Here is a 21,869-nt window from a genome sequence, read left to right on the forward strand (position 1 = left end):
GGAGTGGCTCCGGTGCGAATTGCACAGGAGCCCTGTGCGTCTTTTGGTCCATTTCAGATCCAAATTCAGCCAAAAATTCAGGCTGAAATTGGACCTGAAACGGTGAACGGAGGCGCACAAGACTCCTGCCGTGAGCCGCTTTGTGCTCCAGTCTGAACCCAGCCTTAGCGATTCAAAGCTTACTACATCAAACCAATATCCAAAAATGGTGTAGCACAACTCTCATATTATATATATTTTCAAATTCTCAAATCAGTGTGATTCAAAATTTTCAAAGTATATAAACAAAATATATACAAAAATTGTGCGCTCCAAAAATATTGATATATTGTCTCTCAATTCCAAACAAAAACAAAGTCCAATGGATATCCAAATATAAAAATGTTGAATCAACTTCAGATGGTATCCACCTTCACTCCACTGTAATCACCTATGGCTTAGAAACCTAGGGTATGTGGTTTCTCTTCCTGTTTATGTAATGCTGTGATCGGAGATCCATTCAGCCATCCATCCACTCTTGTGACTGTTAAGCAGGGAGAACTCGGAAAGTAGTAGCTGTCTTTGATTCCTCCCCAGAGAGGGAAGACTGCATGATATGACCTACTGGTAAAGCAGGGGTCATGTCAGGGAGGTGAGAGGCTATTCTGTAAGGGTGGTGGATTCACTTTATTTTATGCATGTCACAGAGGTGATTACAGTGGAGTGAAGGCGGATATCATCTGAAGTTGATTCAACATTTTTCATTTGGATATCCATTGGATTGTTTTTGTTTGGAATTGAGAGACAATATATCAATCATTTTTGAATGCACAATTTCTGTATATATTTTGATTATATACTTTGGAAGTTTTGTATTATTATTATTATTATTATTATTATACAGGATTTATATAGCGCCAACCGTTTGCGCAGCGCTTTACAACATGAGGGCAGACAGTACACTTACAATACAAATCCATACAAGAGGGATCAGAGGGCCCTGCTCGTTAGGGCTTACAATCTAGAAGGGAGGGTCAAGTGGAAACAAAAAGGTAATAACTGTGGGGGATGAGCTGATGGAAAAAATGAAAATACAGTTGTTAGGTGTGGGTAGGATAGGCTTCTCTGAAGAGAAGGGTTTTCAGGGATCGTCTAAAAGCTAATAAAGTAGGAGATAAGCAGACAGATTGGGGTAGGGCATTCCATAGGACTGGCGAGCATGGGAGGAGGTGACAAGGGAGCTAGAGAGCAGGAGGTCTTGAGAGGAACGAAGAGAACGAGTAGGTTGGTATTTAGAGACTAGGCTAGTGATGTAGCTGGGGGCGAAATTGTGGATGGCTTTGTACGTAGTTGTTAGAATTTTGAATTTAATTCTTTGGCCGAGCGGAAGCCAGTGGAGGGATTGACAGAGAGGAATGGCAGACACAGAGCAATTGGTAAGGTGGATGAGTTTGGCAGCGGCATTCATAATGGATTGAAGAGGTGATAGACTATGTAGAGGCAAGCCAATGAGAAGGGAGTTGCAGTAGTCGAGGCGAGAGATGACTAGCGAGTGAATTAAGAGCTTTGTTGTGTCATTGGTTAGAAAGGGGCATATTTTGGAGATGTTGCGGAGGTTGAGGCTGCAGGATTTGGACAGTGATTGGATGTGTTGCAGGAGAGTTCAGAGTCTAGGACTACACCTAGAACCTTGGCATGTGGGGATGGGCTTATAGTTGACCCAGGGAGGCGGTGTAGATTGAAAATAGGAGAGGTCCAAGAACAGAACCCTGGGGAACCCCAAACAGAGAAAGGAAGAGGAGAGCAGGAAGTAGAGTTATAAGAAACGCTAAAGGAGCAGTTGGATAAGTAGGAAGAGAACCAGCGAAGTGTACAGTCATGGAGACCAAAGGCGTGTAGTTTTTTTTTTGAGGAGGGGGTGGTCAACCGTATCAAAGGCAGCAGAGAGGTCCAGAAGTAGGCGTACAGAATAGTGTCGATTGGTTTTGGCCGCTAGTAGATCGTTTGTTCGTTTTAGGAGAGCAGTTTCTGTGGAGTGTTGAGGATGAAATCCAGACTGAAGGGGATCAAGAAGGTTATTATCAGCGAGGTGGATTCTCAGTCGGTTGTAGACCAGTTGTTCAAGGAGTTTGGATAAGAAGGGGAGCAAGGAGATGGGGCGTAGGTTGTTAAGATTGGATGGGTCTAGTGAGGGCTTTTTAAGTATGGGTCTGACAAGTGCATGTTTTAGAGAGTTGGGGAACATGCCAGAAGAGAGGGAGAGATTGAAGATATGGGTTAGAGAGTGTAGCATAGGGCCAGAGGGTGAATGTAGCATTTGTGAGGGAACAGGATCCAGAGGGCAGGTGGTAAGGTGGACATTAGCAAGTAGTTTAGCAACTTCGTCTGTATTGGTGGGGTTGAAAGAGGGAAATAATGATTGTGCCTGTGGGCATGAAATGTAAAGCGTGGAGGGTGTCAGAACAGTAGAGATCTCCGTGCGAATTGTATCAATCTTGTTTGAAGTGATTGCCGATCTCCTGGGCAGTGAGTGAGTTGGCGGGTGGAGGACGAAGTAGAGAGTTGAAGGTGGAGAAGAGTTGACGGGGACGGGATGATAAGTTGCTAATGAGAGTGGTAAAATAGGTCTGCTTGGCAGAGAGGAGGTTAGAATTGTATTTTTGGAGGGAAGATTTATATTGGTTGAAATCTGAGACTTAGTTTTACACCACAGGCGCTCAAAAGCACCACTACGTTTTTTCAGACTTCTAGTACCATCTGTTTGCCAAGGTTGAAGGGGTCTGGGCTTGATTCTGTGTCTAGTGAGGGGGGCCAGTGAGTCCAGTGAGGCTAGAAGTGAAGTGTTGTAGACAGAAGTGGCTAGGTTGGTGCAGGATAGGGGTGAGATTTTGTTGTAGAGGTTGCCGATAGCAGAGTAGAGAAGAGAAGGGTTGAGATGACGTAGGTTTCTGCGGGTAACTTTAAGGTGGTTGGAGGGAGAGTAGGTGAAGGAAAGGGAGAGACTGAAACTAATAAGGTGGTGATCAGAGAGAGGGAATGGATAGTTAGAGAGGTTGCATGGAGTGCAAAGGTGAGAGAAAACAAGGTCAAGGATATTGCCTTCTGAGAGAGTAGGCGCATGTATCCACTGCTTCGGGTCAAAGAAGGATGTTAGGCTGAGAAGTTTTGAAGTGGCAGAAATGTTAGTATTAATTGGGATGTTGAAGTCCCCGAGAATGATTGTGGGGATTTCAGAAGAAAGAAAGTAGGGTAGCCAGGCAACAAAGTCATCAAGAAAGGTTGACACTGGTCCAGGGGGCCTGTAGATCACAGCTATCCTTAGCGAAATTGTAGTGAAAGACAAATACAGTGTGCTTCGAAAGAGAAGAGTGACAGAGAGGGAGGTGGGTGAAGTACCTGAAAGGTGCTATGTGGGGCTAGAAGGATTCCGGCACCTCCTCCCTTACGTCCACTGGATATGGGGGAGTGAGTCCAGAGAAGACCACCATGGGATAGGGCAGCAGAAGACGCAGTGTCGGATTAGTGGAGCCAGGTTTCGGTAATGGCGAGTAGGTTAAATGAGTTGGCAATAAAGAGGTCATGGAGAGAGGTGAATTTGTTGCAGACAGAGCGGGAGTTCCAAAGGGCACAAGAGAAAAGGAGTCTGGTCTTGGGAAGAATAGAAATGGAAACTAAACTGTGTTGATTGCGGCTGCTGCCAGAGGGTGCAGGGTGATGGGTGTATGGGGTACAGTTAAATGATGGAGGCCCAGGGTTTGGGGATATATCTCCAGAGATTAGGAGAAGCAAGAGGGTGAGGGAGGTAATATGGGAGTGGGATTTATATGAAGGGCCAAGCCCCAGGGTCTTGAAGATTTTTAGTTTGGAGAGAGGGGGAGAGAGGGGGAGAGAGGGGGAGAGAGGGGGAGAGAGGGGGAGAGAGGGGGAGAGAGGGGGAGAGAGAGAGAAGAGGGGTGAAGGAAGGATAGTTTTAGGACAGAGTTGTCAAAAGGAGTAGTAGAGAATGCATGTTACAAGGAGAAAGAGCTAAAGGAGTAAACAAGGTCACCTGATGTCTGTGTGGATTTTTTCAAAGCGTTTATCTTGTGTCCCTTCGATTTATGCATTCGCTAAAGTGCAGAGTCAGAAGTGCATTCCACTTAGAGAAATCGCCACTTCGAGAAAGAGCCAAGTTGCAAATGTGTAACCCCTGCAAATGCTTCCCCCAAGAGAAGCTTATACTTATACTGATAAGGGTGGGTGTGGGTGGATTTCAATTAACAATCAAGAGGTAATAAAGCTTGGCTGGTTAACAGGGCAAAATTCCTAAGTCAGAAACAGACTAGCAAGAGGGCACTAAAGTTAAAACGGGCCATAATTTTGGGTAAGACAAGGGAGATAATAAAGCATTGTAATGTGGACAGCATTATTAGAGACACATAAGAAAAAAGATAGCAGTGTTTTAGTTTTGGCTGGAGTTGCAGCAGTAAGAGCATGCCAAAGTTAAGACATAGGAGACAGTTTTCAGTAATGCGATTTTAGCTGGAGTTGCAGCAGTAAGAGCATACCAAAGTTAAAAGACATAGGAGACGGTCGGTTTTCAGTATCACACTGATTTGAGATACTGTATTATATATATATATATTGCACTACACCATTTTTGGATATTAGTTTAAAGCAATACACCTGCATTTAGATCCATAAAAAAAAATAAAAATTTTACCGGTAACGATGCATGGCTTCCACAGCCATGGGCAATGAGTCAATAGAATAGACTATGGTACAAAAATACTAGCAATTCCTGACTATCAATTGAAGACATTACCCCATGTTGTAAAGCGATGCGTAAACTGTTGGTGCTATATAAATCCTGTATAATAATAATTATAATTTTTGTGCTATTGTAGTGCGAGGCACTAGCTGGGGCAAGATTGTGTAGGGTGTATGTGAGAGTGTTTATGTGTTATCTAGCTTTCTCACCTACCCATGGGGAGGGACAGGGTTTATGACAAATATGGAGAAAAAGTTTTAGTTTTTTTCAGAATGTTAACGTGGACATTGGCCAGGGACAGTATATACCTGTAGTCAAGGACAACCAGAGAAGAGTCAGTAGTCCTTATCTGCAATATTATTGCACAGAGCAGATGAATATAACTTTTTTTTATTTTGATAGTAAAAAAAAAAAAAAAAAAAAAAAAGAAAAGAAAACCCCACCAACTTTGACTAGAATTACTTCACAAGCAATCCTCACCAACTCCAAGGCTTAGTGATATCACCAGGGCCTAGGCAAAAGCGATTAGAAGGCCTAGTCTTATGCTGGCCATACACTATACGAAAAATCGGCCGAACACATCTTCGAAAAACTAACGTTTGACCGTGACCGCAAACGATCGTGCCATCATGTAATGACCGATAAATCGTTAAGTGGACATAAACAATTTTTTGTTCGTTTTTTTTACATATACCTAGTGCAGACAGTTCGGACGGGAAACACATTAACCTTGCAATTTATCGTACGTTCGGCAGAAATTTTCCAAACTTGCCGTTCGTTTTTTTTTCCACAAAAACATCACAAACGATTATCGATTTAGAGGACAGGGGAAAAAAAAAAAAAAGTTCTGCAAGCAGCATCTTTGGGGCGGTGCGGGAGCAGTGTATACACTGCTCCTCCACCACCCCTGCCATTGAAATTAATGGGCAGCGCTGCTGAAGCGCCTGCAAAGTGCTTCGGCAGTGGTGCTTTTCGGGCTCTTTTAACCCTTTCCTCGTTCGCTAGCGGGGGTTAAAAGCGCCCTGCTAGAGGGCGAAAAAGCTTAGCTGTAGCAGCGGTAAAGCGCCCCCCAGCCCCAGTGTCAAAGTAGCCTTAGAAAAGAAAAAGGTGAACAATTGCAATAGTGTTTAATAATCTGCTTTAACTGCTTGCCGACCGGCGCACGCCGATGTACGTCGGCACAATGGCACGGCTAGGCAAAAGGACGTACCTGTAAGTCCTTTTGAAATTGCTGCCCTGCCATTGCACGCGCGCGCCGGCCAGGTGCTCCGTGAGTCGGGTCGCGGGTCCCGCGGACTCAATCACCGCGGGGATACCCGCGATCACCTCACGGAGAGGAAGAACAGGGAGATGCTAAGGTAAACAAGCATCTCTCAGTTCTGCCTAGTGACAGTGTTACCGATTTCTGCTCCCTGTCATCAGGAGCAGCGATCAGTGTAGTGACACTGCTAGCCCATCCCCCCTACAGTTAGAACACATCTCTAGGATACATTTAACCCCTCCCCGCCCCCTAGTGGTTAACCCCTTCACTGCCAATCACATTTACACAGTAATCAATGCAATTTTAATCGCACGGATCGCTGTATAAAATGTGAATGGTCCCAAAATCACGCCAAAATTGTCCGACGTGTCCGCCATGTCGCAGTCAAGATAAAAATTTTTTTTTAAATTTTAAAATAATAATCGCTGATCGCCGCCACTACCAGTAGAAAAAAAAAAAATAATAAATAAAAATGCCATAAAACTATCCCCTATTTTGTAAACGCTATAACTTTTGCGCAAAGCAATCAATAAACACTTATTGCGATTTTTTACCAAAAATTATGTAGAAGAATACGTAATACGTAAGTAAAAAATAATGCGTTTTTTCAAAATTGTCGCTCTTTTTTTGTTTATAGCGTAAAAAATAAAAACCGCAGAGATGATCAAATACCACCAAAAGAAAGCTCTATTTGTGGGAAAAAAAAAAAAGGACGCAAATTTTGTTTGGGAGCCACGTCGCACGACCGCGCAATAGTCAGTTAAATTGACGCAGTGCCGAATCGCAAAAAGTGCTCTGGTCAGGAAGGGGGTAAATTCTTCCGGGGCTGAAGTGGTTAAGTTTAACCACTTAAGGACCAGAAGATTTGCCCCCTTAATGACCAGGCCATTTTTTGCAATACGGCACTGCAATGCTTTAACTGACAATTGCGCGGTCGTGCGACGTTGTACCAAAACAAAATTGATGTGCTTTTTTTTCCCCACAAATAGAGCTTTTGGTGGTATTTGATCACCTCTGCAGTTTTTATTTTTTGCGCTATAAACAAACAAAAGAAAAAAAACAAAAAAAAAAAAAAAAAAAGTGACAATTTTGAGAAAAAGCAATATATTTATATATTTTACTTTTTGCTATAATATTAAAAAAAAAAAAAAAAATGTAAAAAAACAAAATATCATCATCAGTTTAGGCCAATATGTATTCTTCTACATATTTTTGGTAGAAAAAAAAAAAAAAATCTCAATAAGCGTATATTGACTGGTTTGTAAAAAAAAAAAAAAAAAATATAGTGTCTACACAATAGGTAATAAATTTGTAGAAAAATAACGATTTTTAGCGGGACTGCAACATTGCGGCAGACAGATCGGACACTTTTTGGGATCATTGACATTTATACAGCAATCAGTGCTAAAAAAAATGCACTGATTACTGTATAAATGTCACTGGCAGGGAAGGGGTTAACACTAGGGAGTGATCAAGGGGTTAAATGTGTTCCCTGGGAGGTGTTTCTAGCTGTGGGGGGAGGGGACTGACTGGGAATACAGAGAGATCGCTTTTCCTAATCGCTAGGAACAGAGGATTACTCTGAACTCCCCTGACAGAACGGTGATCTGTTTGTTTACATTGACAGATCCCCGTTCTGGCGTACTGTGGAGCGATCGTGGCCATCCACCACGCGCATCGGCTTGCCCGCTGTAGCTGTTGAAGGGACCGCTGTACAGCTACGGCGATTCACGGGAACGAGCCAACCTGCCGCCGCATAATGACGGCAAGTGGTTAAACAGTTCACCTTGAGGGGGATTTATGCTCAACAAACTGGTGTTGAGGTTTGCTAATCTGCTAGAAGAGCACATCTTGAGGTGGTCCCCCCCCCCCCCCCCCCCCTCAACAAAATTTGGAGCTTTGCTTTAATTGGTTCAGTGTTCCCCACTCCAAAAAGCAATTATGATTTAAGGCCCGATTCACACCTATGCATTTTTAGTGCTTTTTGCATTTTGCAGATTTGCACTACAGAACGTGTTCCATAGGAAACCATGTTAAATGGACTGTAGTGCAAATCTGCAAAATGCAAAAAGCACTAAAAATGCATAGGTGTGAATCAGGCCTTAGGCCTATGCATTTTTTAGTGCCTTTTCAGTTTTGCAGAAACACACTACAGTCCATTTAACATGGTTTCCTATGGATGGAGTTCACATCTGCATTTTATGGAAAGGGACAGGGTTTTTTTTTCTGTTTTTTGGTTCCATAAACTCCACTGGTTTAAAGATGTGTATTGAAAAAAAAAAAAAAATGCAAAATGCACCTGCAATATGCAAATTGCAACTTACACAAGAGTGAACCAGGCCTAAAGCAGTGTTAAACCCAAAAGCAAACATTATCATATTGCAGTTTTCCAATTCTTAGATGTGCAGTAAAGGCTGTATTAGTTTACCTTTCATTCTTCTTTTTCACCTGGTGATCCAGCCAGCAACGCTGTTGTGTTTCACAAGCTCAAGCTCTCCAACAAAATGTATCATTTTACAGGGATAAGACAAGCCACTTAACACTGACAAGGGTGCTTAACAATGATCAGCTTTTATTTATTCATGTAAAACCTTTATCCCAAAAAGAAAAAAACACAAACTGGTGTAATGGATTATAAAGCGTGAACGGGAGTTTGGCTTCAATTTCTTATTGTATCTAAATCTGCTAATACATTTAACACTACTCTCCCCATACTGACAATACTGCTGTCTGCTGTGCTTCCTGTGCTCATCCCTCCATAATGGGGGCACTCTAATACAGGAGGCGTGTTACTGGCCAGATCACCAGGTGAAAAGAGAGGGCAAAAAGCTAAAGAAATTAAAACTGATGCAGCCACTACATCTAATGATTGGATAGCTGCAATATACCACATTCTGGGTTTGATACCGCTTTAACCACTTCAACTCCAGAAGATTTACCCCCCTTCATAACTAGGCAATTTTTTGTGATACGGCACTGCGTTATTTTAACTGACAATTGCGTGGTCATGCAACGCTGTACCCAAAACAAAATTATGTCCTTTTCTTCCCCCAACAAATAGAGCTTGCTTTTGGTGGCATTTGATCACCTCTGCAGTTTTTATTTATTGCGCTATAAACAAACAAAAGAAAAAAAAAAAATTATATATATATATATATATATATATATATATATAAATATTACTTTCTGCTATAAAGCACATCCAAAAAAATAAATAAATAAAAAAATCAAATGTCATCAATTTAGGCTAATATGTATTCTACATATTTTTGGTAAAAAAAATCCCAATATGTGTATATTGATTGGTTTGTGCAAAAGTTGCAGCATCTACAAACTGCAGTATATTTTTATTTCTTTTTCTTTATTACTAGTAATGGTGGCGATCAGCGACTTACAGCGGCACTGCGATATTGTGGCGGACTAATCGGACACCTGACACGTTTTGGGGAGCAGTGACACTAATACAGTGTTCAGTGCTAAAAAATATGCACCGTTACTGTAGTAATGACACTGGCAGGGAAGGGGTTAACATCAGAGGCGATCAAAGGGTTAAATGTGTTCCCTAGGAGTGATTGCTAAATGTGACTGGGGAAATGTAAAGATCAGCACATTCCCCTCTCATAGAACAGCAGTCTGCTTTGTTTACATAGGCAGACCGTCGTTCTGCCTATCTCCTGAATGATTGGCGGGTCCCAGACGTAGCGTCCGCAGGACCCGCTAATTGGTTCCCACTGTGTCCAATCACAATGGGAGTGGGTCGCTGGCGGCACGCACGTGCGCCCCAGACCCAGAACTGTCAGATCACATACCAGGTACATGATCTGGTGCAGAGTGGCCGCCCTGCCGCAGTAAATCTAGTAGCAATGTTTCCTGGGTAACATTATTAGCTTTGTGATTGACTTTGCTTGCTGTCTGGACCCATTTGCCCCTCTTTCACACAAGGCGGACTCTGTAATGCGCATCTGTCTGCTCAGCACTGGGGCGGTCGAATGGAAATGGTCCACCTGTCCATCTGACTGTCATCCAATCCGATCCCCAGGACGGATGGGGAATGGATCCCCCATCTGTCTGTTTTTGGCAAACAGGATTGGATTGGATGCCAGTGGATGTCAGTGGACACATGTCCGCTGACATTGCCAGCTCCATAGAGAACAATGGCTGGTCCAGTCAGGTCCTCCTGAAAAAGTGACAGGTTGACCCGATCGGACCGCCTGTGTGAAATCATCACTAAATGGCATTTAGGGGCATAATTTGAAAGCAGTGAATATGACATTCACCAATCATATATTGATGTGTAATTCCCCTTGTTTACTAAAAATGTATAATTTTTTTTTTTCTATTAATACATTGCCGTTTCCAGGTTTTCCATCTGTATCCATATTTAATTGCCGCCAATCTCCTTCAACCTCTTTTTGTCACACCCTTCCCTGTCTTTCTGCACTCAATTCGGCATCTGCTGCACATTAATGCTAAGAAGCAGCCCTAATAGTGACAACAGTGGCCCTTGCCTGCACAATGGGGTAGATTTACTAAAACTGGTGCACTAAGAATCTGGTGCAGCTGTGCATGGTAGCCAACCAGCTTCTAACCTCAGCTTGCTCAATTAAGTTTAGCAATAAAACATGGATGCAGATTGGTTTTTATGCAGATTTGCGCCAGATTTTGCACTCTACGGTGTGTCAGCATTGTCACTTGCAGTTTCAACCAGGGGTACGTGTAACAACTGGGTGACATCTGTTATGGGGAGATTGTCACCCCATTATCGGAGGTGCCTGAACAAGGGCCTCCAAGGAAGCATCCATGGGTATTCCTTTAAAGCGCAAATCCACTTTTGTTTAGAAAAAAAAAAAAAGAACATTCCTCCTTGGGTGACTCTATGTACATTGCAAGAATTACAACAACCTTTGTTGCAAATTCCTACCTTTTGTTATTCTGAACAAACCCATGTGTGTTTGTCTGTCCATCTGTGCTAAGTAGGTCTAATGGGAGTGGTTTCATAGTTATTGGTCAGCTGTGATAGCTGAAGAGCACCGCTGAGGAAATCTGCTGGGCCTGCATCCCTTTAGATGTATTCCTACAGGGAGTATCTCACCAAAAATTTTATTTTTGTTGCAGGGGATGCCTGAAATATGACTTGTATCTTAGTCAGACTTCTGGGAATATTGGTGAGCCAATCACACAAGCAGGAAATTATGTTTCTGGGGGGTGGTCAGTACACATTCTGTATACAGAACAACTCCATGTAGCCATATTGCATTGCATTTATATAAAATTACAGTGGCTGCAGCTTGAAAGGGAAAGGTCATTTTTAAAAACATTCAATAACAATATGACTTGTATCGCAATTTTACACACTATATTTTTTTTTTCCCCACGAAAGTGGAGTTATCCTTTAATAATCAGTAGATGTTCATTTGCCTGGGTGGCGTTTTTGTTTGTCTAGGAATTCAACCTTTCACCAGAAATCTTGACAGCTTGATGTCGTTTGTAATATTTGGAAGTATGATATTAGGCTATATACCAGTACTTCCTGATGAACGTGTTGCCAATGGTACATAAAATAAAAAGTGCATGGCTTTACAAACTGCATTTAAAAAAAGACAAATAAACCCCTGTTCATTTTCAGATTTGCAATGAGAGTGATGAAAATGTAAAAACTTGTGCCTTAAAGTAGATGTAAACTGAAGATTAATTCCACCTAAGGCCGGCCATACATTACACAAATTTTCTTGTATAAATTTTCCCAAAAATCATACGAGGTCAAACCTGAACGCATTCAACTTGTTTGCAAGTAGACAGGCCCTTGCACTACGAACTTGAAATAAAAAATAAAAGAAAGAAAATTGAACAAGAAAATTGCATAATGTATGGGTAGCTTAACCCATACTCTGAAATATTAACTTTTTATCTTGAATTCCCCCTGAAAAATAGCAGTGCATTACCTGTTCCTAGTCACTCTATAGTTGTATATCTGCAGTGTGAGATCTTACAGGGCACTGCTGCCTCTGGCTGCTGGTCTTACAAGATTAAGAGTGAGATTTGGCTATGTCATTGCTGCTAAATATGTTCTCCTTGCTGCAGTGAAATGTGTACCCGAGGACCTGCAGTGCAAGAATGTACAGTATCTACTCCTGCCTTATCCATTTCGTAAATCTGTGCCTTCTGATCCTCTCCTGCTGCTGCTGGAATATTCTCCCACTATTAGATTACAAGTCATCAGAGGGGAAGCTCTGGCATAAGTAAACAAACTACTGCATCTACCCAGGTTCCTTTAACACAGAGACACAGAGCAGAACAAGACAAGACAAGTCAGTAATGGGGAAACGATCTTCTAAGGGAACTTATAGGAAAATAGTGTTTTTAATTTTGGGGACAGCTTTCAACATTCAGGTCTTTAAGATGGCTTTGCTGTACCAATCAAAAATGCATAAATATTTTCATGGTGCAATTCTTAAACAAACAGTGGACAAAGAATCTACATAAATGGCCTAATTTCTAAAATTGTAAAAAAATAATTATCAGACAGGTTGATAATTTGATTTTTCATGTTGCAAAGACTGGTTGCTGCTAAAAAATTTGTCCGAGGCAATTTGTCTTTCAGCAGTTAAAGTGGTTGTAAAGGCAGAAAGTTTTTTTTATCTCGATGCATTCTATGCATCGAGATAAAAAAAAACCTGTGTACAGCAGCCCCCCCCTAATAATTACCTGAGCCCCCTCTTGAGCTAGCGATGTCCACGAGTGCCTCGGTCATTCAGGACTCTCCCTGATTGGCTGGGACACACAGTTGGCCAATGAGGAGAGAGAGGGGGCTGAACCACGGCTCTGTGTCTTAATGGACACACAGAGCAGTGGCGCGGCTGAGGTGCCCCCATAGCAAGCTGCTTGCTGTGGGGGCACTCGGCAGGGGGAAGGAGGTAGAAGCGTTGGTGAGGGACAAGAGAAGGAGGAGGAACCACTGCACAAAGCAGGCAAGTATAACATGTTTGTTATTTTTAAAGAAAAAAAAACAAACAGGCTTTAGTATCACTTAAAAAAAAAAAAAAAAAAAAAGTAAGAGTTTGACACTAAATCAAATAATTTACCTTAATTTCATCATGTTCTATTTGTCTTTGACAAAGTGCAATTAGCTTCTTTTTTTGCAACCAAATTAAATCTTCAAGAAACTGATCGCCAACTGAAGTTTCAACCATCAGCTCTTCTGTTTTATTCTTCCTGCAAGAATTCATAGTCCCCTCATCATCCTCGTCTGTTCCGCTTTTATAGGCACAAAGTAGTAGCTGAGCTGACTGTGGAGCATTTCTAGTCAACGTAAAACTGTGGCCTTGAAAAATTGTTTGAGAGTGCAGTGTGGACTTAAAATAAATACTGAAAATACCTAGCAACACTTTCCAAACATCTACTTGATGAAGGGAGTTCAAAATAGTAAGGTCAGTGAACACTTGTGTTAAGATGACATCAGGTTCTTTTTTACCCTCTGTGCATAGTTCTGAACTAACATTTTCAGGTCCCAATGTGGGAAACAGACTCTCAGGTTTGTCTTTTACAAATGAGAATGATGTACTAGCATCAAGATCACTTTCATTCACTTCTAGAGTTGGGTCGTTCCTTCTGTCTTCATGCATGTTCCAGCATAATTGCTTCTTTGCTTCATCATCCAGCTTTGCTGGAGCAGCCCTTTTCCTACGACCAGCCATAACTGAAAGATGTCTCACCCTGCAACAGACACATTAAATGTTAGCAAATAGGAAGCACATCTTAGTTTTGATAATTCTCTTATATGAAGTATAGAAAAGGTTTTCAAAAGGACAGTCTCACAATGCATTTTGCAGAATGTATTATGTTTCCATGGAAGCATTTCCTTATAGCTCAATTCCAGTGACCCAGTTGTTTTAAAAATTAGTGGTGCAGCAATATTTACCTCCTCTCCACTCCCTGATCAACTGCTTGTCCTCTTCCGGGTAGAATGACTTCAACCATCCTTCACCCCACTTCAGCCGAGCCTGGGAAACCACCAGTGCATCCCCATGGTGCCCTGCACTCAATACAATGTTGCTCAAAGCATGCCAATGAAAAAGCAAGGGGGGGAGGTTGAAATTGAGTTTTAATGTTTCACGTTTAGTACCATGTCACTACTGAAGAAGTCACTCCTTAGACTCTTCATATGCTGACTAGAATCACTGATCTTTTGCTGGTGAGAACATTAAGGTAAAAAAACCTTCTCTCGCTGTAGGATCCCCCCCCATCCTTATTCTTACAAGAGCCCAATCTGATCCAGCGACGTGCACGAGAGCAGTGGCTCTCGCTGCTGTCTCCCTCCTCATTAAGCAGATTGATGGCAGCGTGAGCCATTGGCTTCCATTCCTGTCAATCAACTCGAGTGACAAGGGAGTAGGGGGCGGGGCCGCGTCCCACCGTCTGGGTCAATGGAAGCAGCAGCATGGCACGGGAGTGAGGTAGCACGGGTACCCTCATGGGAATCAGTTTCCTATTGGGGGCACCAGGAGCGGCAGCGGGGGACCCAAGAAGTGGAGGATCGGGCCGCTCTGTGCAATTCTACTGCACAGAGCAGGTAAGTCTAGACATGTTTGTTATATTAAAAAAAAAAAAAAAAATATATCAACAAAGCAGCTGGCCAATGTTTATCAACAACATTGCTCAGCCGCTGAAACAAAGATAAAAATAAACTTTGGGGGCTATTTAATAAAGGCGAATCCACTTTGCACTACAAGTGCACTTGAAAGTGCAGTAGCTGTAGATCCGAGGGGGACATGCAAGGAAAATAAAAAAACAGCATTTTAGCTTGCACATGATTGGATGATAAAATCAGCAGAGCTTCCCCTCAGATTTACAGCGACTGCACTTTCAAGTGCACTTGTAGTGAAAAGTGGATTTGCCTTTAGTAAATAACCCCCATTGCTTCTTTTTGTAGCTTTCTGTTTATTCATCTAGAGATCAATAGGATGAACTTTGATCTGCTGATGAAGTCAGTTGAAAGAAACCCATCAAGTAATCCTGCTGATTTTTTTTGTTCACTTCTATTTTATAAACTATTTATAGTCAAAACTTTTTTTCTTTGCTTTGTTTGTTAAGATTTGTTACACCTTTAAGCACTCAGGCTTTCACACTGGGGCTGCAGAAGAGGCAGTTTACAGCCGCTATTTATTGCGCAAAAACACCTCAGTGTGAAAGGAGTCTTAAAGCAGAGTTCCCCCCCTTGTTCGTCCCTAAGCCCCCCCCCCCCACCTTTCAGGGGGGACGGGGGAATGGGACCTGTTTTCGACAGTTCCCTTTCCCCGTTTTCTGAAGACGAGGCAGCAGCTCCGTCTCTAGGAAATTCGGCCCCCCTCCTCCTTCCCCCTCCACCATATATATTTATATATATTTATTTTTTTAGCAGAGAACCTAGAGAATAAAATGGCGGTTGTTGCAATATTTTATGTCACGCTGCATTTTGGGAAAAAATACACTTCAATGAACTGAAAAAAAAAAAAAAAAAACAAAACAAACAAAAAGGATTTGTGGTAGGTATCGGTGAGTGGGGGGGGGGGGGGAGGCAGGGGGGGAGTGTTGGTACTTGTAAAAAAAAAAAAAAAATGGTATTAGTGCATCCCTAACAAGGGATTCAGAGGTAAGGAGAAGTTACGGGGGCAGAGTTCAGAGGTCAGGAGAAGGTACGGCGGCAGAGGTCAGAGGTCAGGAGAAGGTACCGCGGCAGAGGTCAGAGGTCAGTAGCATGTAGCACAAAGTACAGTGGACAAAAGGCATACATTTGCAGAAGCACAGAAAGGATGTAAAGAAAACAGAGGAAACAGAAAGCACAGCGATTAGCACTTCTGTCTTGCGGCAGCCATTCCAGGTTATACATACAAAATGTATCCCCCTTCAAGTTAATGGGGCTGTAGACATAATGCTTCCTCACCACCTGTCAAACCCCTTCTGAAAAGCAATCTACCATAGATCACTCTTCAGGAGGTCTAAACCAGCCCCAAGTGGCAGGATCAACAGGCAAAATAAAATAATAATAAAAGTTACAGGGAGGACTCAGAAATGCAAAGACTGCTTTGTTAATGCTAGTGACAGACTATCATATATGTCTGATTTAGTACAGTACATATGTAAAAGACAAGCACACGTATATACATACTAATAGTACCCAAACATTCACTATCAGGCTTCAATCATCTCCAAAGCAAGGTATATGTATAAACAAATATAATTCATAAATAAAAGTGTATATACGTTGCAGAACAGGTAACAGTACTAGACTGGGGCTGCACTCCATAAACTCACAGTTACATACCGCCACTCACTATACGATCACTGCTAGATTCTCCTGCACTGTACAAAGCCAAACATTGCACACTTCTCTTCCCTGTCAGCCACTACTGTGTACCGGAAATACTGAGAGCAACCTAATAAAGCGGCCATGCACTTCCCACAGCTCAACCCCGCCCTCCCGGCTCGGTAGCCTATCACCGCTTCTCACACACTGGAGCAATAACAATATGAGAAGCGTTGTTATGGGGGAAAGCCGTGATTGGACGGCGGGTTAAAGGGCCAGGGGCTGTCACGTGATGTTTTGTAGGCGGAAAAGAAAAGTTGTGACTACTATTGTGTAACAGAACGGTGTGTGTGTGATTGTGTTCTTTATACAGAGCTCCCCCTGTACTGCCAGTGTGCTGCTCAGTTCTCTGTCCTAGCCTGTATGTTGTAAAGGGACGGGTATGACCTGTGTGTACTCTTTGTACGGTGCTGCTAAAGGTGTATGGGCGCTATTCGGGGCAGTGTCTGTGTAGCTGTACAGGAATATATAGTCGGATGAAACCCCTAAGAAGCTTTTGATTTTCACGTGTTCTGTTCTCTATTTTTAACCCCTGAGTGATCTGAAGCACGCTTCTAGAAGCGTTGCAAGTAGGGGACATACTTAAAGGAATGACAGAATGGAATGCCCATAGACTTTAACAGGGAGATGGACTGCCAATAGAGAATAATGGAACAAAGTGGAATGCCCATAGAGAATAATTGAAAAAAAAAATTCAATTTGTGACAGACACTTTAGACATATCAATTTTTTTTTTTTTAAAACCTACTTTTAAATATCAGTGGCCATATTTAATATTGAGATTAGGTGGGATTATTGTTGTTTTTTTATGGCATGACAGAAGGGAATGCCCATAGAGTATAATGAGAAGTAAAATCTAAACTCATTTGCAGGCAAATCTGAGAGACATAGCAATTTCACCTTTCCCACAGCTGTTCCTCAAGTAGAATAGCAGATTGTAAGATTGAGATTATTTGGGATTACAGCTGTTTTCCTTGTCAAAAGAAGTTTATTGAGTATACAATGTTATCAAGATACATAAAGTAAGTTTACAAGGATCTATAAAGTAAGCTCATTGTTTTACAGTAAGGTTTATATAGGTAAATATCATGAAATTTCAAATATTAAACATTGGGTTCACGTAAACCTAAATTAAAGATATATATCATTTCCTTAGTTACTTTTGTAGGTATTTAAAGGATTTATACCTACTATACATATTGTTTACAAGTAGAGTGTATATAGGTCAAATAAATTCTGATAATGAGCTTTAATCGTAAGGTGGAGAAAAGGAAAGAGAAAGAAGAAAAAGGGTTGAAAGGTAGAGGTATGGTCCACAAGGTTGTCCCGCTCGTCAGTTTATTATTCTTTTTAGTTCTCTTTGAAGCCTTAGAATGGGTGTCTCTGTAAGTCATTTAATCTGTTACCATGGCAACAGGACAGAGTCATTGAAGTTTGACAGGAACTGTTGTTTTATCCAAGAATGCCAAAGTTTTTCAAATTTTTGAATTTGATTTTGATCGATGGCTACCATCTTAGCATGGGACATTGTATTATTCATTCTGTGAATTGTTTCTGCTAGTACCAATGTAGGAGATTTCCTACATGCCTTGGCCACTGTTTGTTTTGCAGCCGTTATTAGTTGGATCATAAGTTTGAATTGAGAGAGCGTTAACCACTTGAGCCCCGGACCATTATGCTGCCTAAGGACCAGAGGTCTTTTTCCAATTTGGCACTGCGTCGCTTTAACTGCTAATTGCGCGGTCATGCAATGCTGTACCCAAACGAAATTTGCGTCCTTTTCTTCCCACAAATAGAGCTTTCTTTTGATGGTATTTGATCACCTCTGCAGTTTTTATTTTTTGCGCTATAAACGGAAAAAGACAGAAAATTTTGAAAAAAAATGATATTTTCTACTTTTTGTTATAAAAAAAATCCAATAAACTAAATTTTAGTCATACATTTAGGCCAAAATGTATTCGGCCACATGTCTTTGGTAAAAAAAATGTCAATAAGCATATATTTATTGGTTTGCGCAAAAGTTATAGCGCCTACAAACTAGGGTACATTTTCTGTAATTTACACAGCTTTTAGTTTATGACTGCCTATGTCATTTCTTGAGGTGCTAAAATGGCAGGGCAGTACAAAACCCCCCCAAATGACCCCATTTTGGAAAGTAGACACCCCAAGGAAATTGCTGAGAGGCATGTTGAACCCATTGAATATTTATTTTTTTTGTCCCAAGTGATTGAATAATGACCAAAAAAAAAAAAAAATATTTACAAAAAGTTGTCACTAAATGATATATTGCTCACACAGGCCATGGGCCTATGTGGAATTGCACCCCAAAATACATTTAGCTGCTTCTCCTGAGTACGGGGATACCACATGTGTGGGACTTTTTGGGAGCTTAGCCGCGTACGGGGCCCCGAAAACCAAGCACCGCCTTCAGGATTTCTAAGGGTGTAAATTTTTGATTTCACTCTTCACTGCCTATCACAGTTTCGGAGGCCATGGAATGCCCAGGTGGCACAAAACCCCCCCAAATGACCCCATTTTGGAAAGTAGACACCCCAAGCTATTTGCTGAGAGGCATGGTGAGTATTTTGCAGCTCTCATTTGTTTTTGAAAATGAAGAAAGACAAGAAAAAACTTTTTTTTTTTTCTTTTTTCAATTTTCAAAACTTTGTGACAAAAAGTGAGGTCTGCAAAATACTCACTATACCTCTCAGCAAATAGCTTGGGGTGTCTACTTTCCAAAATGGGGTCATTTGGGGGGGTTTTGTGCCACCTGGGCTTTCCATGGCCTCCGAAACTGTGATAGGCAGTGAAGAGTGAAATCAAAAATTCACGCCCTTAGAAAGCCTGAAGGCGGTGCTTGGTTTTCAGGGTCCCGTACGCGGCTAGGCTCCCAAAAAGTCTCACACATGTGGTATCCCCGTACTCAGGAGAAGCAACAGAATGTATTTTGGGGTGTAATTTCACATATTCCCATGGCATGTTTGAGCAATATATCATTTAGTGACAACTTTGTGCAAAAAAAAAAAAAAAAAAAAAAAATTTGTCTCTTTCCCGCAACTTGTGTCGCAATATAAAATATTCCATGGACTCGACATGCCTCTCAGCAAATAGCTTGGGGTGTCTACTTTCCAAAATGGGGTCATTTGGGGGGGTTTTGAACTGTCCTGGCATTTTATGCACAACATTTAGAAGCTTATGTCACACATCACTCACTCTTCTAACCACTTGAAGACAAAGCCCTTTCTGACACTTTTTGTTTACATGGAAAAGATTTTTTTTTTTCCAAAAAAATTACTTTGAACCCCCAAACATTATATATTTTTTTAAAGCAAATGCCCTACAGATTTAAATGGTGGGTGTTTCATTTTTTTTTTTCACACAGTATTTGCGCAGCGATTTTTCAAACGCATTTTTTGGGGAAAAAACACACTTTTTTAAATTTTAATGCACTAAAACACACTATATTGCCCAAATGTTTGATGAAATAAAAAAGATGATCTTAGGCCAAGTACATGGATACCAAACATGACATGCTTTAAAATTGCGCACAAACGTGCAGTGGCAACAAAATAAATACATTTTTAAAAGCCTTTAAAAGCCTTTACAGGTTACCACTTTAGATTTACAGAGGAGGTCTACTGCAAAAATTACTGCCCTCGATCTGACCTTCGCGGCGATACCTCACATGCATGGTGCAATTGCTGTTTACGTTTGACGACAGACCGCCGCTTGCGTTCGCCTTAGCGCGAGAGCAGGGGGCGACAGGGGGGCTTTTTTTTTTTTTTTTTTTTTTTTTTTTTCTTTATAATTTTTTTGCTTTTTTATCTTATTTTTAAACTGTTCCTTTCATTTTTTTTTTTTTTTAAATCATTTTTATTGTTATCTCGGGGAATGTAAATATCCCCTATGATAGCAATAGGTAGTGACAGGTACTCTTTTTTGAAAAAATTGGGGTCTATTAGACCCTAGATCTCTCCTCTGCCCTCAAAGCATCTGATGACACCAAGATCGGTGTGATAAAATGCTTCCCCAATTTCCCAATGGCGCTACTTACATCTGGCGAAATCTAAGTCATAAAATGCTCGTAGCTTAGGCCATAGAGATGTTTGGAGCCACTCTGGTCTCTGATCAGCTCTATGGTCAGCTGGCTGAATCACCGGCTGCATGCTCAGGTTCCCTGTTGAGACAGGAGAGCCAGAGAAAAACACGGAAGACGGTGGGGGGGGGGCATTCCCTCCCACGGCTTGTAAAAGCAGTCTAGAGGCTAATTAGCCGCTAGGATTGCTTTTACATGAAAGCCGACCGCTGGCTGAAAAGAATGATACCAAGATGATACCTAAACCTGCAGGCATCATTCTGGTATAACCATTCAAAGTCGTGAATGGCGTACCTGAAGACAAAAAAATGGTTAACAATAAAGCACAGTAAACGGTAAAGTATAAATAATTACATACCTGAAAAACAAACATGATAAAACATAATAACAATAAAACATTGCAGAATAGAATACAGTAAAAAAGAGCAGAACAAGAGAGAGAGAATAGAGAGAGAGAGAGAACAATAAAACGACAACTATTTTTTTTTATTTTATATATATTTTTTTTTTTTTTACACTTTTTTTGTAACTAACTTTTATAACGGTAACCGGTTCCAGGTTCGGGTCTCTCAAAATGCGATGGCATCTTGGGAGACCCTGTGAAAGTGTGTCCTAGTCTGTGCAATGCTGTACCTTACGCTAATACTCAACTAGTGAATGGTAGCGTTAAAAACATTCACCAATGCAAAGACCAGGATTGTCAGGACAGGAGGGACAATAATAGCGGGTGTCACGCCTATATCCGCGTTTGCTGCAGACAAAACATCTTTTTTGGGGGGCGTTGGGTAGGGGTACTCGGGAGGACATAAAGAAAATGCCTCTCATGCAGCCGACTGCATTTGGTTGGGGATGTGAATGGGGGAAGTACAGGCGCTGCAGAAGTGGTGGGTTCCCAATTAGGATTGGCGAATGCAGCAGGAAGGGCACTATGGGCACGACGGGCCTGTGTTTGTCTTCTTGGTGGCAGCGGGACACTACTTGTGCTTGCCACCTCACCAGCTTGAACTGCACTTATGGGACTCGCCACGTCACCAAGTGTTACTGCAGTGCTGGTTTGACTACGACCGGCGTGTACTAGGCCGCTGGTGCTTGCCAGTTCACCAAAACGCTACCAAAAAAACTGTTAGCGATCGCAGGGATCAGGCCTGACTCTGCGAATGCTGCAGTTTAGTTTAGTGTTTTGTAAGTGACAGTGATCGATCGATACTGCACTTGGGTGGGCTGGGCCGGGCGGAGGGGCAAAATGCAGGTGCTAGCAGGTATCTGGGCTGATCCCGCTAACACTGCGTTTTTGGGAACCCTAAACTGCTGGGGACGCTAGTATAGATCTGATCGGATCAGATATTGATCCGTTCAGATACTATACCACTAAGGGAGGCGTATGCTGCATGCGTGGGTGTTAGCGGTACTGGCGCTAATCTGACGCTGCTTGGGGCTGTTG

At 41.8% G+C, this 21,869-nt stretch overlaps 1 protein-coding gene across 2 annotated transcripts in view; it reads right to left on the reverse strand.

Annotated features, from left to right (window-relative positions):
• The window catches only part of SHPRH (SNF2 histone linker PHD RING helicase), a 194,231-nt gene extending 177,774 nt beyond the window's left edge, over positions 1–16,457 (reverse strand). For both annotated transcript variants that reach the window (XR_012243953.1, XM_073627811.1), the window contains exons 1-2: positions 16,291–16,457; positions 13,073–13,703 (exon numbers count right to left, since the gene is read on the reverse strand). Coding sequence is in view for 1 of the 2 variants with exons in the window: in XM_073627811.1 (XP_073483912.1) it covers positions 13,073–13,684 (612 nt within the window). In the remaining variant the exon portion in view is untranslated. The remainder of the gene's footprint in view (positions 1–13,072; positions 13,704–16,290) is intronic.
• Between the last annotated feature and the right edge of the window lie 5,412 nt (positions 16,458–21,869).

This window comes from Aquarana catesbeiana, linkage group LG04 (assembly GCF_042186555.1).
Source record: "Aquarana catesbeiana isolate 2022-GZ linkage group LG04, ASM4218655v1, whole genome shotgun sequence".
NCBI classification, from domain to species: Eukaryota; Metazoa; Chordata; class Amphibia; order Anura; family Ranidae; genus Aquarana; species Aquarana catesbeiana.